General features: G+C 40.8%; 1 protein-coding gene across 1 annotated transcript in view; it reads right to left on the reverse strand.

Moving 5' to 3' along the window:
- Positions 1-14,109, reverse strand: part of FREM2 (FRAS1 related extracellular matrix protein 2) — a 152,929-nt gene that overhangs the window by 58,343 nt on the left and 80,477 nt on the right. The window contains exons 5-6 of the mRNA XM_027557360.1: positions 7,403-7,528; positions 6,067-6,318 (exon numbers count right to left, since the gene is read on the reverse strand). Coding sequence (XP_027413161.1) covers positions 6,067-6,318; positions 7,403-7,528 — 378 coding nt within the window. The remainder of the gene's footprint in view (positions 1-6,066; positions 6,319-7,402; positions 7,529-14,109) is intronic.

Consider the following 14,109-nt stretch of genomic DNA (forward strand, 5'->3'; position numbering starts at 1 on the left):
GAGCCTTCAGGGGTGCATGCTACTCAGGAAAGGTACTACTAAGTGTTATGTGGTGTTGATGTATATATATATATACACACATATACATATCTATATACAAATATATATATATATATATATAGAGAGAGAGAGAGAGAGAGAGAGGGTGAGTGAGTGAGGGCAGGAGAAATCCTTTCTCTCTTTCACCCTAGCACAGCATTTGGGGCATTAGAGATGCTCAGAAAATGTTTTAAATAAGCAAATGTCTGAATATATATTATTTCAGTCGTCTGTCTCACTACATCAGAATGAAGACCTGTTTCTTAGGAAAAGGATGAAGCGATGCTTTATGTCTCTAGAAGTGTGAAGGGGAAAGTTTTACCCATAATTTTAAGTGCTTCAAACTGCTACAAATGGCCCAAAGAAAAGAGGTTTGTTTAGTTTTAGCTACACTTTATAATCCTAACATACATTATCATTGTGATCTTTGTAGCACAATGTAGCTCGCTGGTTTTATCAAATGATATTACCTGTATTCTTTATTGGGTAATTTTGGGTAATCTCGAGGTCAGTAGCAAGTTTCTTGATGTCATTTAAAGGCAGATTCAAAAGGCCAATGACAAAAAAAGGTATGTATATGACTGATAAACTAGGAATAAAGGGAGAGAAGAGATGCAAACGTCTGCTTCAGTAAGGCAGAATGAAGACCTGCTTCTTAGGGAAATCATAAAATTCATGAGCCTCCTGTGAAAGGTAACAGCTACCTGTGCAGAGCAAGGAAGATATCCCGAGAACACGGTGGCCCTTCAGGACTTCTAATCTGAGATCTACCTTCATTTGGTGACAAGTGTCGTAGAAAACCTAACTAACAAGTGTCACATTTCTACGGTGACCAGTTGCTCAACCAAATGTCTCAGAAAATAGTACATAAATTCCAAAACGCTTTCTTAACTTTTCATTCTAAAACAATTAAAGAAGATGCTGTTGTCTAATTAGTAATCAATTTATGAAGCATATATTTTCAACAGACCACAGGTACATATATGTGCACTGTCTGGACTTACTAAATAAACACTCAGACCTCTGTGATTTCACTGTAGTGTTTCATAGATTCTGACCTCTGTTTACATCATGGAGCATGCAGGTCAAGGCTTTAAAAGTCCTGTTTTCAGCTAAGATGTAGCCTCAGCTTATCGGCATTTTCTTTGTGTTTTATGATTTAGACAAAAGGATACGTTAAACCTCTGTTGCTGGTGAATAATTTGGAGTTTCTGATGCTGACACTAAGATTTACTAAGATATCTTTTCTAATGGTTTGATCTCTAATGAAGTTTGTTGTTTTTTAAATTGTAATATCTCTTTTAATAATAATTTCAAGCTTATTGAAATTGGGCTTATTAAAATCTGAAGTCTAGGATCTGAGAAGTTGCTTCTCACATTTATGTGATTTTTAGCACTAACGTGGAGTTCACCTGTGACTGAGATCTTGAGGTTTCTAATGTTTTTAGTGACTTGCTTCCAGGGATTTAGTGATATAAATCAGCAATATTTATCCTTCAACATCTACAAGACGGTATTACATAGCCAGCATTCTCTCTCCCCTGTGGAAAAGATGGGAGTGAGGCAGATAGCATTACCGTGCAAAAGACAAAACAAACACAAGATGCCATTTATCCATAAGGGCTTGACAGGACAGTTCCAGTCTAGTCCTTCAGACGGGAAAACCTTCCACTAGGCACTTTGCTAAATGGTGTGGAAAAGCAATGCTTTACTTTGTACAACTGAACTGCCAGACTCCACTCATATGTTCTCCTAGTGATTCTGGAGGAATTTTAACTGATAAAGGTGAACCAAAATAATTCATGCACTAGTTAGCCGAATATCTGTAACTGCTAACATTTGAAGTATTCTAGGATCATCAAGTGCAACATGCATAGAAAAGTATACAGCTTGTTTCATCTCTACTAGGATGCCTCATGCTATTTTTGAATATTATAGTATAAAATATACACTCTATAATAACTGTTCAATATACATGCTGCCAGTACACTATGATGTGGGCAACATACCGATTGTGCCATGGACTCTGTGTTGTCAGCCTGGCAAATTCTTCTCAGCTATTTGACCTTGAGCAGGTTACCTGGCCACTCAAAGATAATAAAACTGAGTATAACAGAACCATGCTCATAGTCTGTGTGTCTCTGTATTAAATGAAATCATTTAAGTAAAAGGCTTAGCACAGCTAAGCTACTGTTATCATATACAATAGTTATATATAACTATGCATGCATGCTAAGTCGCTTCAGTCATGTCTGACTCTCTGCTCCTCCATGGACTGTAGCCCAGGCTCCTCTGTCCATGCGGATTCTCCAGACAAGAATTCTGGAGTGGGTTGCCATGCCCTCCTCCAGGGGATCTTCCCGACCCAGGGATTGAACCTGCATCTCTTATGTCTCCTGCATTGGCAGGTGGGTTCTTTACCACTAGGGCCACCTGGGAAGCCCCTATTAATGACTATAGATTATAGTTATTGGGCTTCCCAGGTGGCTCCTGTAATGTCAATGCAGGAGACATGGGTTTGATCCCTGGGTTGGGAAGATGTACTAGAGGAGGAAATGGCAACCCACTTCAGTTTCCTTGTTATAGTTATTATTATATGACATATATGCTGTCTATAGAGACCTGAAAAACAAAGATATGAGTTGACTTAATACTGCAAACAGTACGATCTGTTCAATACTGCAGCCTTAGTATCTTAGAATCACTCTAGAAGACAACACAGCTGTTAGCTTACACTCCATGAGTTTGAGAGCTTACTTCTGGGTGAACCGTTCCCAAGCCCTGGCACGGTTCCCTGTGCTCACTTTCTTGGGAGCCATAAGGTCATTCTTCAATGCAAATTATATAAAATGGTGAGCTGTTCTCACAGAGAACTCTGGAGCTCTTCTTGCCTTTTCTGGTAATGGTGGTGAATGTTTTCATGCGACTGGCAGAAGAGATTCAAGTGGCTGCTTGCCAAGTTCGTGTGTGTACAAAGGAACAAAGCTCTGAATGCCTTTCCTGCTGTGAGCAGTACACTGTATCAACAGTTTCAAAAAAACTAGTTCACAGCAGCCTTGTGGCAAAGTCCTTTAGAGCCGATGACCATACCAGCTTGAGTCAAAGGTACCCCATTGCTAATGACCCATCCCAGCAGCCTCAGACCCTTACTCACTTGCCTTTATTTTAATGCATGCCCCTGTACCCCCAGCTCCACGTGGAGCTGTTCCCAATGAATAACTGGCCTTCTGGGCTCTGTGTCCAGCCAGGTCCAGAATTAAGAGAGGACTGGGGTTGGGGACCCTGTGGGTCCTCCCATGGTCAAGCCTGGAAAGTCTCCCTTCTCTGGACCCTCCTAATCATATTTAGGGAATGACTCACTCATTCACATTCACAAACACTCTTTTTCTTCCTGCCCTCCCCCACTCATGAGTTTGTCAAAAATAAATTGATCCTGTAATTGCCCAACTCCTCTCCTGAAACTATTACAATTTGAAAAATGATATGAAGTGGCCCTTTATCATAATATGGTTTATGTTTAACCCAAAGGATGTACAAAATGAGGGAAGTAGACCACACCATTTTAGTTTTTAGTCATTTTAACAAGAGGCAACATTTAAAACCAGTTTGTTTTAAAGGTCTAAAGTCCCTTCTCCAGTACTTTGGCCACCTGATGCAAAGAGCTGACTCATTAGAAAAGACCCCGATGCTGGGAACGATTGAAGGCAGGAGGAGAAGGGGATGACAGAGGATGAGACGGTTGGATGGCATCACCGACATGAGCTTGAGCAAGCTCTGGGCGATGGTGAAGGACAAGGAAGCCTGGCGTGCTGCAGTCCATGGGGTCGCAAAGAGTCGGACACGACTGAGCGACTGAACTGAACTGAACTGCCATCTTCTGTCTCCGTTTTACTGTCCCAAATGATCATTTATAAATTATTCTCCTTTAACCTTTTATGTACTTAGGTTTTTTTCCCCGAAATAGATTTTAAGCTTCGTGAGATCTTGGCCTCCACATTAAATGTCTCTATAGTTCCCACATGTTACACTTAGTAAGTATAGAATAAATACTCACTGTGTGTGTGGTACGTGAGGTTAACTATTTTTTTAAAAGGCAAGACATTTCCTATATGTTTTCCTTTATCTTATTTTTGTTTTCAAAGAGTCTAATATCTACATCATTAAACTAGTAGTCTTCCCATGTGGAAAAACTGGTATAATCTTTACTATTCAGCGCATTCTTGCAATGCCTCCCACAGACTAGAAACTCATTAAACATCCATTAGCTTTCACTGAATCCTTAGCATTATCAACTATATTAAACAGTCTGTTAATGGCTTCAATGCATTAATATTCTGAGCAGTTAGAAACTCATTTTTCCATTTCTTGATTTTTAATATTGTTCTAACTCAAGCATACTACATACAGAATGTAACTTTGTCATCATTTCTTGGCCTTTTGGCTAAGATGAGGAATGTCATTCTTGGCAGAATGTCACTTCATCCAGCTGTTAATTTAACTGAGTTTGGCCATTCCTTACATATTGACCTGGCATTACTTAACTGGTGAGGTGAAGGTGAAAGTTGCTCAGTCGTGTCCAACTCTTTGCAACCCCATGGACTATACAGTCCATGGAATTCTCCAGGCAGAATACTGGAGGGGCTAGCCTTTCCGTTCTCCAGGGGATCTTCCCAACCCAGGGATTGAACCCAGGTCTCCTGCATTGCAGGCGGATTCTTTACCAGCAGAGCCACCAGGGAAGCCCTTACTTAACTGGAGTTTACCCAAATGCAAATAAAAGTATTCAAGAATAAAAAGGATGGTGATCAGGCCTGTCAGTTCAGTTCAAACGAATAAACCATATTTCACCCACACACCATACCATGATGTATTTTTTTAGCACTAGAAATATTTTCTTCTCTATGGTACTCCTGCTGTTGAGAAAGCTTTTTTAACGTCAGTAAGCTTTTGAATGGCACTGACTTGACTTACATTTACCACAGGGTGCATCATTCTACCTTTTACATGTCTCTGGTTTATATCTACCAGCGTGATAATCTCTCCAGGGTGGCTGAGGAAGCCAGCCCCTGTAGCTAAAACCTCAGCCACTATAGCTAAAACCCCAACCCCTGGGTTGGCACACAAAAGCTGAAACTGGAATCAGCTGAAATGTTCCTTAGTTAACTGCCAAAGATTGACAGCAAAGATTAGTGAAATATCGCTAGCAATGACTTAACACACTCTTCCTAATGAACAAATCTGTGTGTGTGTGTGTGTATGTGTGTACTAGTCGCTCAGTCACATCTAACTCTTTGTGACTCCATGGACTGTAGCCTGCCAGATTCCTGTATACATGGGATTCTCCAGGCAAGAATACTGGAATGGGTTGCCATTCCCTTCTCCAGGGGGTCTTCCCATCCCAAGGACTGAACCCAGGTCTCCTGCATTGCAGGTGGATTCTTTATCATCTGAGCCACCAGGGAAGCCTGGGAGGATTATTTTATGGTAATTAGGTTTCCCTCATGAAGAAGAGTCAGGATAAACTCTCCTCCTTTTTGGAAGCCTGTTGGACTTAATTTCCCATACACTTACCACCTTCCTAGTTCTTCGTTTAATAGAATTGTCTGCTAGTTTCTTGGTTAAACAAATTCAAACACAGAGATTCGAGTTACAAAAAATAAGCTTTTACAATTGAAGCAAAACAAATAAAATAACAAATCATTTATTAAAACTGCTTCGATTCTTCGCCATGAAATTTTTAAATTTATTCACTTAACGGGACATGGCATTGTCAAAGAAACTGTACACAGGAGAAAACACGCATAGGCATGGCTTTACCCTTCCAAAGCACTAAAGCGAGAAAGACAGTGGACTCATGCAGCCAGCCTAGAAACCTAATCACACTATAAAGTCAAGCATAAGATAAATGCACGCATGAAAATTCTTTCACACTCTCATTCTTTCTGTTTAGAGGGCTTTGCTTCTAGAAGGTTTAGAGGGCTGGTCTGCCCGGTAGGAGGAATAATTTTTAGCTAAATTAGTACTTACCGTCGTCTTTGTCGGGTTTGATTGTAACCTGAGCCCCTGGGAACTCTGATCCAATTCGCCCACCCATCGGCATGCTCAGGAGAACGTGGAATGTTTCCTCCTCTTCAAACAAGGAGTCATCAATTATAACGACCCTGCACATCTTCTCCCGCTCATCTTTGTCAAAGCGGATAACACTGGTGTGGTCCTCGGGCCGGGATATGTAATCAGAATAGGAGAGCACAGACGTTGGCACGGTTCCTCTTGCCGTTCCTGGAGGCAAGGAGGATCCAAAAGGGGCTTATAAAACATACTATAAGAGTATTTCCAGAAACGATTATTTTCATCTGTAGCATTTTCATGGTCCATCGTATCTATGAATACTCCTGGAAATCGCAATAGCGCCTACATACTGTTCTGGCATTATGAGTCATCTTCATAATGGTCTCCAACATATGACAAATATTACATTTCAAGTGTTTTCTCCTCTACTTCCTGCCAGTGGTCTTTTTAAAGCAACACAATAATATAATATAATAGCTCCTACTCTTCAAATGCTTGCGGTGTACAGACAAAGTGCCAAGCGATTTCCATGCATTGGCTCCTTAATCCTCTTAACCAGTCTATTGGGTTTTACACGTTTGGTAACTGAGGTTTATAGAAGTCAAACCACTTGCTCTGGGACCCAGAGCTCAAGGTTGATCCTGAAATTTGCATTTTGACCACCATACTATATTGACTTTCAACTCATATACATTAATGAAAATTTTAATGAAAGTCTGCTAAGGTGTTAACTGTACCTAAGACCTTTTCTTTTATATGCTTAGAAAAAATTTACCTGTTTCCTAGAAAGGTGTTTAGAATATTAATTATATTATGTTTTGATCTAAATTTTGTGTTACATAAAATCACCTTTCAGAGCATGCTGACTCAATGAGCAAGACAAGCGTTTTTAAATTTGGTTGCAATGAGTCTCAAACTAGTTTAAAATTAGTTCTTTTCCTTGGGTATGCATTTCCTTGCCTCTTCTTTTGGTTGTTGTTTTTAATAGTAATCTCCTTCTACTTGAGCAGGCTTGAGTAGAGGAGGGGAACTTCAATTTCCTGCAATCCCAAAGGCCTTGAGTATTAGAGTAAACCAAGTATATCCGAAATGTTTTCAATAAGCAGCAAAGTCCTTCCAGACCCTCAAAGGTGCCATAGTGAAGGAGGATGTCTGCATGCACTTTTTTTTTTTCTTTTTGAAAATTGTACTAAAAAAGTATAATCTTCACGGCTTAATGTTATAGCTCCGACATGTTAAGAGGCTTATTTATATCTTTGTGGGGACATTTTATTTCATTTGCAAATCAAGCTACCTTGCCGCGTATAACAGATCACCATCAACTCCTGGCTCACGTCTCCACTTCTCCTGATGGGAATGAACAGTTCGCCAACATCCTCTTCAATGGAGTATTCAGACTGGGGGATGAACACAGTTGATTCTAAGGAGAAAATACAATTGTTTTTGTCTGAGCTTCTTATATGTGAAACGATCTTGTGCAAATCAAAACCGCTCTCGTGACTGATCATTTCCCCTTGCATATTCTTTTATTTTAAAATTTTTCCTCATGTACGATCTCAATTTTATTTACTTACTTGTTATACATCTCAGTTTTATTCTTCTTCTTAATATCATTATTATTTTGGTTCATTGTTACCCTCCTGCTCTCTTCCTCCTCTTTATCATCATTATCATTATTTGCATAATTGTTAGCGTGGTGCTCTGTGATGACCTAGATGGGTGGGACAGGGGAGGTGGGCACAAGGTTCAAGACGGAGGGGATATTTGTACACTTATGGCTTATTTAGTTTTGTTTTTAATTGGAGTACAGTTACTCTGTGCTGCTGTGTCAACTTCAGCTGCACAGTAAAGCGAATCAGCCATATGTATATAACATCTCATCTTTTATTTTTGGATTTCCTTCCCATTTTGGTCAACACAGAGCACTGTGCTATACTGTTGGTTCTCATTGGTTACCTATTTTATACACAGTAGTGTACATATGTCAAGCCAAACCTCCCAATTCATCATTGACCCTCCCTGCCCCGCCCTCCCTCCATGCCCCCACATATCTACATTTCTGTCTCTATTTCTGCTTTGCAAATAGATCATCTTTACCATTTTCTAGATTCCACATATATTCATTAATATACAGTATTATCTACATTTCTGTCTCTATTTCTGCTTTGCAAATAGATCATCTTTACCATTTTCTAGATTCCACATATATTCATTAATATACAGTATTTGCTTGTCTATTTCTTACTCTGTATGACAGTCTCCATGTCTCTGCAAATGACCCGATTTCATTCCTTTTTATGGCTGAGTAATATTCCATTGCTAAAGCTGAAACTCCAATACTTTGGCCACCTCATGCGAAGAGCTGACTCATTGAAAAAGACCCTGATGCTGGGAAGGATTAGGGGCAAGAGGAGAAGGGGACGGCAGAGGATGAGATGGCTGGATGGCATCACTGACTCGATGGACATGAGTTTGAGTAAACTCTGGGAGTTGGTGATGAACAGGGGGGCCTGGCATGCTGTGATTCATGGGGTTGCAAAGAGTCAGACACGACTGAGTGACTGAACTGAACTGAACTGAATATTCCATTGTATATAGGCACCCCGCCCCTCCCCCTCCCCACATACTCTTTCAGAAGAGCTCAGCGTGAGGGGAAGGAGGGAAGAGAGGGGAGAAGAAACAGCTATAATGCAGGTAGGCTCCAGACCAATGAATTCTTAACCCAGAAATAGAACACAGCATTGCATTCAACTCCAGTAATTGCTTTTTTCTCAATTAGTAAGTGCTGCTGACACACTTCCTTTAAATCCAACCTCATTCTCTTGGTGAAGATCACCATCTTCCAATGGAGCAGTTCAGCTTTTAGATGTAGAAGAGAGCGTAGAAGCACTCTTGTCTCACCCCTCAATTTGATGAGGGAACTTGGACCCACGGAGTTGAAATTACTTGTCAAGAACTCTTACTGATCAAGTTCAGATTAAAATTCAGATCTTGTAATGGCCATTCTATTATTTTTTTAACCCCATGTGTCCCTTCTAAATGATTAATGATTAAAAGTATAATTATGCCTTGTTTAACACCTGGTGATTTTGTTTGTAGTCCCTATAGAATTGATACATCTATATGTTGACCGTAATGAACACATCTATCATTTCTTGAGTATACAACATTATACAATACTGTAAGTCTCAATGATTCATTTTGTAAAGTAGAGGAGAGGTTCAGTAAATAGTAAAAATGGCATAATGAAGTTGTTGAAAATTATGGTTCAATGTAAAACTGTCTATCAATCATGTGCTCAGTCAGGCCCAATTCTTTGTGACCCCAAGGACTATAGTTGCCAGGCTCCTCTGTCCAGGGGATTTCCCAGATAAGAATACTGGAGTAGGTTGCCATTTCCTCCTCCAGGGGATCTTCCTGGCTCAGGGATTGAACTGGCATCTCCTGCATTGCAAGCAGATTCTTTATTGCTTGAGCCATCTATCAATAAAACATTCAATAAAACGTTTAGGTCAATAGCTAGGCATGATAAACCCCCAAACAGATGCTTTGATATTTGCCTGGGAGTCTGTTTCACTGGAAGTCCCATATATACACAGAAAATGTTCTGGTTACTTTGAAAACAGTAAGCCACACTGCTCTGGATGATTACAAAAGATGCTGGAATAATGGACACTGGTCACCAAGGTCCACATTCCACCCCTCTCCACCCTGCCCTGTACCCCAAGGGCTGACTAATGTGAACCACATCAAAGGTTTCCCTTGTTCTCTGGCTTCTGGCTGGGCCAGCCACAGAGCAGCACAGACAGGACCTTCCCCCCGCCTGCCCTCAAGGTCCCAGAGCTGGCAGCACCCCAACAAATAAAGGTCATTGTGCCCACTGGCTGCCCCAGCTCACACACTGACTCAGCTAGCTCCTCCTTCTCTGTTCCCCCAGGCTAGAGGTGGTGATGGTACCTGCTCTTACCAGCCTTAAGGCACTTAACTATACCTGTGTTGTGCTCATTTACTCAGTCACGTCCAACTCTTTGGGACCCTGGACTATTGCCCACCAGGCTCTGCTGTCCATGGGATTCTCCAGGCAGAATACTGGAGTGGGCTGCCATTTCCTTCTCCAGGGCATCTTCCTGACCCAGGGATCGAACCCACGTCTCTTGCATCTCCTGCATTGGCAGAGATTCTTCACCACCAGTGCCACCTGAGAAGCCCTGGTGGTTTCCCAATCCTCGCCCTCACCTTTGCAAATAGTCTTGTTATTCAAGTATTTTAAAATTGCTAATTTTGAATGTGCCTTTTGTTTTCTCCTGGGACTCTGATATACAAGTTTAAAAAATGGCACCATTAAAAAAGCTGTGGATATAAGCTTTCACAACTAATTATTCATTTATCAAACGTTGATGGGGTGACTTCAACTTGCCAGACACTGAACTAAGCAGAGGAGATATGGAAGTAAAAAAATCCCTGGTCTCATGGAGTTTTCATTCTAGTTGGGAGTGAAGAAGAAGAAAATACACAAATATTCAAGAAAATACATAGTATATCAGGAGGTGACAAATGATATGGAGAAGATGGAGGGTCCTGAGGGTGTAGAGAGGGCTGGGGCCTGTGTATGCCGTGGCAGGTCTGTATTAAACAGGATAGTCTCTTTGATGGAGTCAAATTTTAGCTGAGATTGAAAAGTGATAATGAAATACCCCATGTGAGTAACTCGAGAAGAGAATTCCAGGCAAAGGTATGAACAAGTGAAAAGGGCCCCGGGCCAGGTATATACAAGGAATGGTGGTGGTGGTTTAGTCCCTAAGTGGTGTCCGACTCTGTGACACCAAGGATTGTGGGCTACCAGACTCCTCTGGCCATCGAATTTCCCAGGTAAGAATACTGCGGGGTGTTGCCATTTCCTTCTCCAGGGGATCTTCCTGACCCAGGGATCGAACCCGTGTCTCCTACAGCATTGCAGGCAGATTCTTAACCACTGAGCCACCAGGGAAGCCCATACAAGGAGTGGCCAGGGTGCTAACACGGTTCGAGTAAACTGGGCAAGGAGGACAGGACAGAACACGGGGCCAGTGAAGTGGTGATGAGGTGGGTGGTAGGTGGATCCATGGAGCTTTCAGGACTAAAGTCCACTGGAAGCACCTTGGTATTACTCAGAGCAAGATACTGTGGAAACAAAGACCACCCTACGGGATGAAACAAACAAAGGCGATTTATTCAGAGCTTTGGAGGGAATGATGGTGAAGCTGAAACTCCAGTACTTTGGCCACCTTATGTGAAGAGCTGACTCATTGGAAAGGACTCTGATGCTGGGAGGGATTGGGGGCAGGAGGAGAAGGGGACGACAGAGGATGAGATGGCTGGATGGCTTCACCGACTCAATGGACGTGAGTCTGAGTGAACTCTGGGAGTTGGTGATGGACAGGGAGGCCTGGCGTGCTGCGATTCATGGGGTCGCAGAGAGTCGGACACGACTGAGCGACTGAACTGAACTGAACTGATAGCAGGGGAGTCAGCCACCATTACTTGTATTTGGCTGAGACCCAAAGCAGTCAGAGGAGGGGAAAGTTTTATTGTGGAATAAAACTTATGGTTACCAATGGGAAAAGCTTGAGGGAGCAATACATTAAGAGTCTGTGATTAATAGATACACACTACTGTGTACACCGAGAGACAAGGCAAGGGTGATACTGGAGAAACAGTTGAACTCTCTACTAAGTAAATGTGTGAGCTGGGCTCAGTTGTGTCCAACTCTTTGCAGCCCCTTGGACTGTAGACTGCCAGGCTCCTGTGTACATGGGATTTTTCATGCAAGAATACTGGAGTGGGCTGCTATTTCCTACTCTGGGGGATCTTCCTGACCCAGGGATCGAACCTGCGTCTCTTGCGTCTCCTGTCTCCTGCATCGGCAGGAGGATTCTTTATCACTGTGCCACCTGGGAAGCCCTGACTAAGTAAACAGAGACACAGAAAAGAGTGGCCGCAGGGTCATCCCCTGAGAGGTAAGCACTGGTTCTTTTCACATGGTAGGACCACAGGTGACTTTCATTTCTTTAAATCTCTGAATTCCTGACAAGGAACGTGTGCTACCTTTATGTCTTCAGATTGGTCTCACTAGTCTTTGTTTTGAAAGATGAAGTCGAATACAATGAATGTACTCTTTATTAGCCCGTGTGGCTAAGTTGAAAGGAGTACTTTGATTCATTTAACAGCAATTTTATTTTTAGGTTTTGACTGCACTGTAACTCAGGCAAAAAATGACTTCTGTTCTCAGAAATAAAACAGTTGTAACTACATCTGAAAGATGTCCTTTTCTCAACTATATTGAGCAGATTGAAAAAGAGAGACTGCTAAAAACAGGATAGAAAAAATATCTCCTAAAACTCTTTGCTATAATAGAACAAAGAAGGGAAAGAAAAATACAGTGCCTGGATGAAGGTAGTGAGTGTCCATCATCTTTAAGAAGTTTGGCATATTCAAAAATGACCCAGAAGATATTCTGGGACATCTTCAGGCTGCCCGTATGGCCTCAGACTAACCAACAAATGGCACTGAATGTGGAGTCTGCCAATGATTGGCGAACATGGATGGAAAGCTTTCTTACATTTCAACGTGTTTCTTTTTTTTTAAACTCCAAAACAGATAAATAGGCTAATTTAATAGGAACTTTAAAAATAAGACTAATAAAAACATATATAAGTCACATAGTAAGTATGGTAAGTTCACATTAGGATACCATGAGGTCCAAAAATTATTCTAAAGCACTATGCAAATAGTTTGATTAGAGTGAATCTTTGGGTAATCTTCTTTCATATCATTAAATGTTTTTATTTTGGAAAGTTTTCCATCACATGAAATAGTTTTATTTTGTACCATTTTTTTTTTTTTCTTATTGACCTTTTGGTACCAGAAATGTATAAATGTGTGTGGACCTTTGAACAACTGTTTAGTAATTTTTTCTTTCTCTTAAGACAATGACCCATGCTTCACAGCAATCGAATTCAAACAGAAGAACTGTATCAAGTAAAACGCCCACACTGGTACAGAAGCCTGAGACGTAGTGAGGTAAAGAAGTGAATGAAAGAATGTGTAAAACGTGTTGAGGATACTGGCTGCCACACGGCAAGTGCTCGATGAATTTCAGTTATTATCACTATCAGTGCCAGTTATGGGTAAGTAAAGAACCGGCAAAAGCGTACTTGTGTGTGTTTATATAATATTAAATGGCTCATAAGTAAAAGCAGTTCCCAGCCTAAGACAAAGCAGAGTTGCTGTTCTCCCCTTCTTGTTCCCATAAGGCACTTTCTTTGTTGTTCTACATCATTCTTTGTTCTACTACATCACACTCTGTTGCCATCACTTACGTATAGAGCTCTATTTCCCATTACTCCATACACTCTTTGATAGAGGGAATTTATTCTATTATCTTTGCATCCCCAATACAGAGTGCTGTACTCAGCACCAGTGTGAGTTGGATACATTTTTAATGCATGCAAAAACAGTCTCATAACATGTTCTAGAATTAATATGCAGCAAGAGAGCTTATAGACACAATGGTTCCTAGAGCTAGTGAATTTATAGGTGAAGAGTTATAAGACAGAGTAGAAAGAAACAATTGAACTTTTGAAATGGTTAGGAAAGCAATCCTTTGCGGAAAGAAAGAAGATTGTTTAATCTGTGAATATGAAATATAACAAACATTATATTTATGGTAAGAGAAATAACAACCGTATTTGTATTGTGCTTCTTGTTTTTATGGAACTCTTTCATAAGAATTTCTTTTTTGTTCATTGGGAAGCAAAATATTAATAAAATATAATTAATTAATAATTAATAAATTAAATAATATTAATAGTAATAAAAGCTATTTGACTTGATTAAGGTCAGACAACTAGAGATGGTAGAGTTGGGAATCAAAGCCAGGTCTTGTAATTTCAAGACCACTGGTCTTCAACAAGACAAGGAACATACCAGGCATTTGCTGTATCAGAACATTTGTCAGTCATC

This window comes from Bos indicus x Bos taurus, chromosome 12, assembly GCF_003369695.1.
Source record: "Bos indicus x Bos taurus breed Angus x Brahman F1 hybrid chromosome 12, Bos_hybrid_MaternalHap_v2.0, whole genome shotgun sequence".
NCBI lineage: Eukaryota > Metazoa > Chordata > Mammalia > Artiodactyla > Bovidae > Bos > Bos indicus x Bos taurus.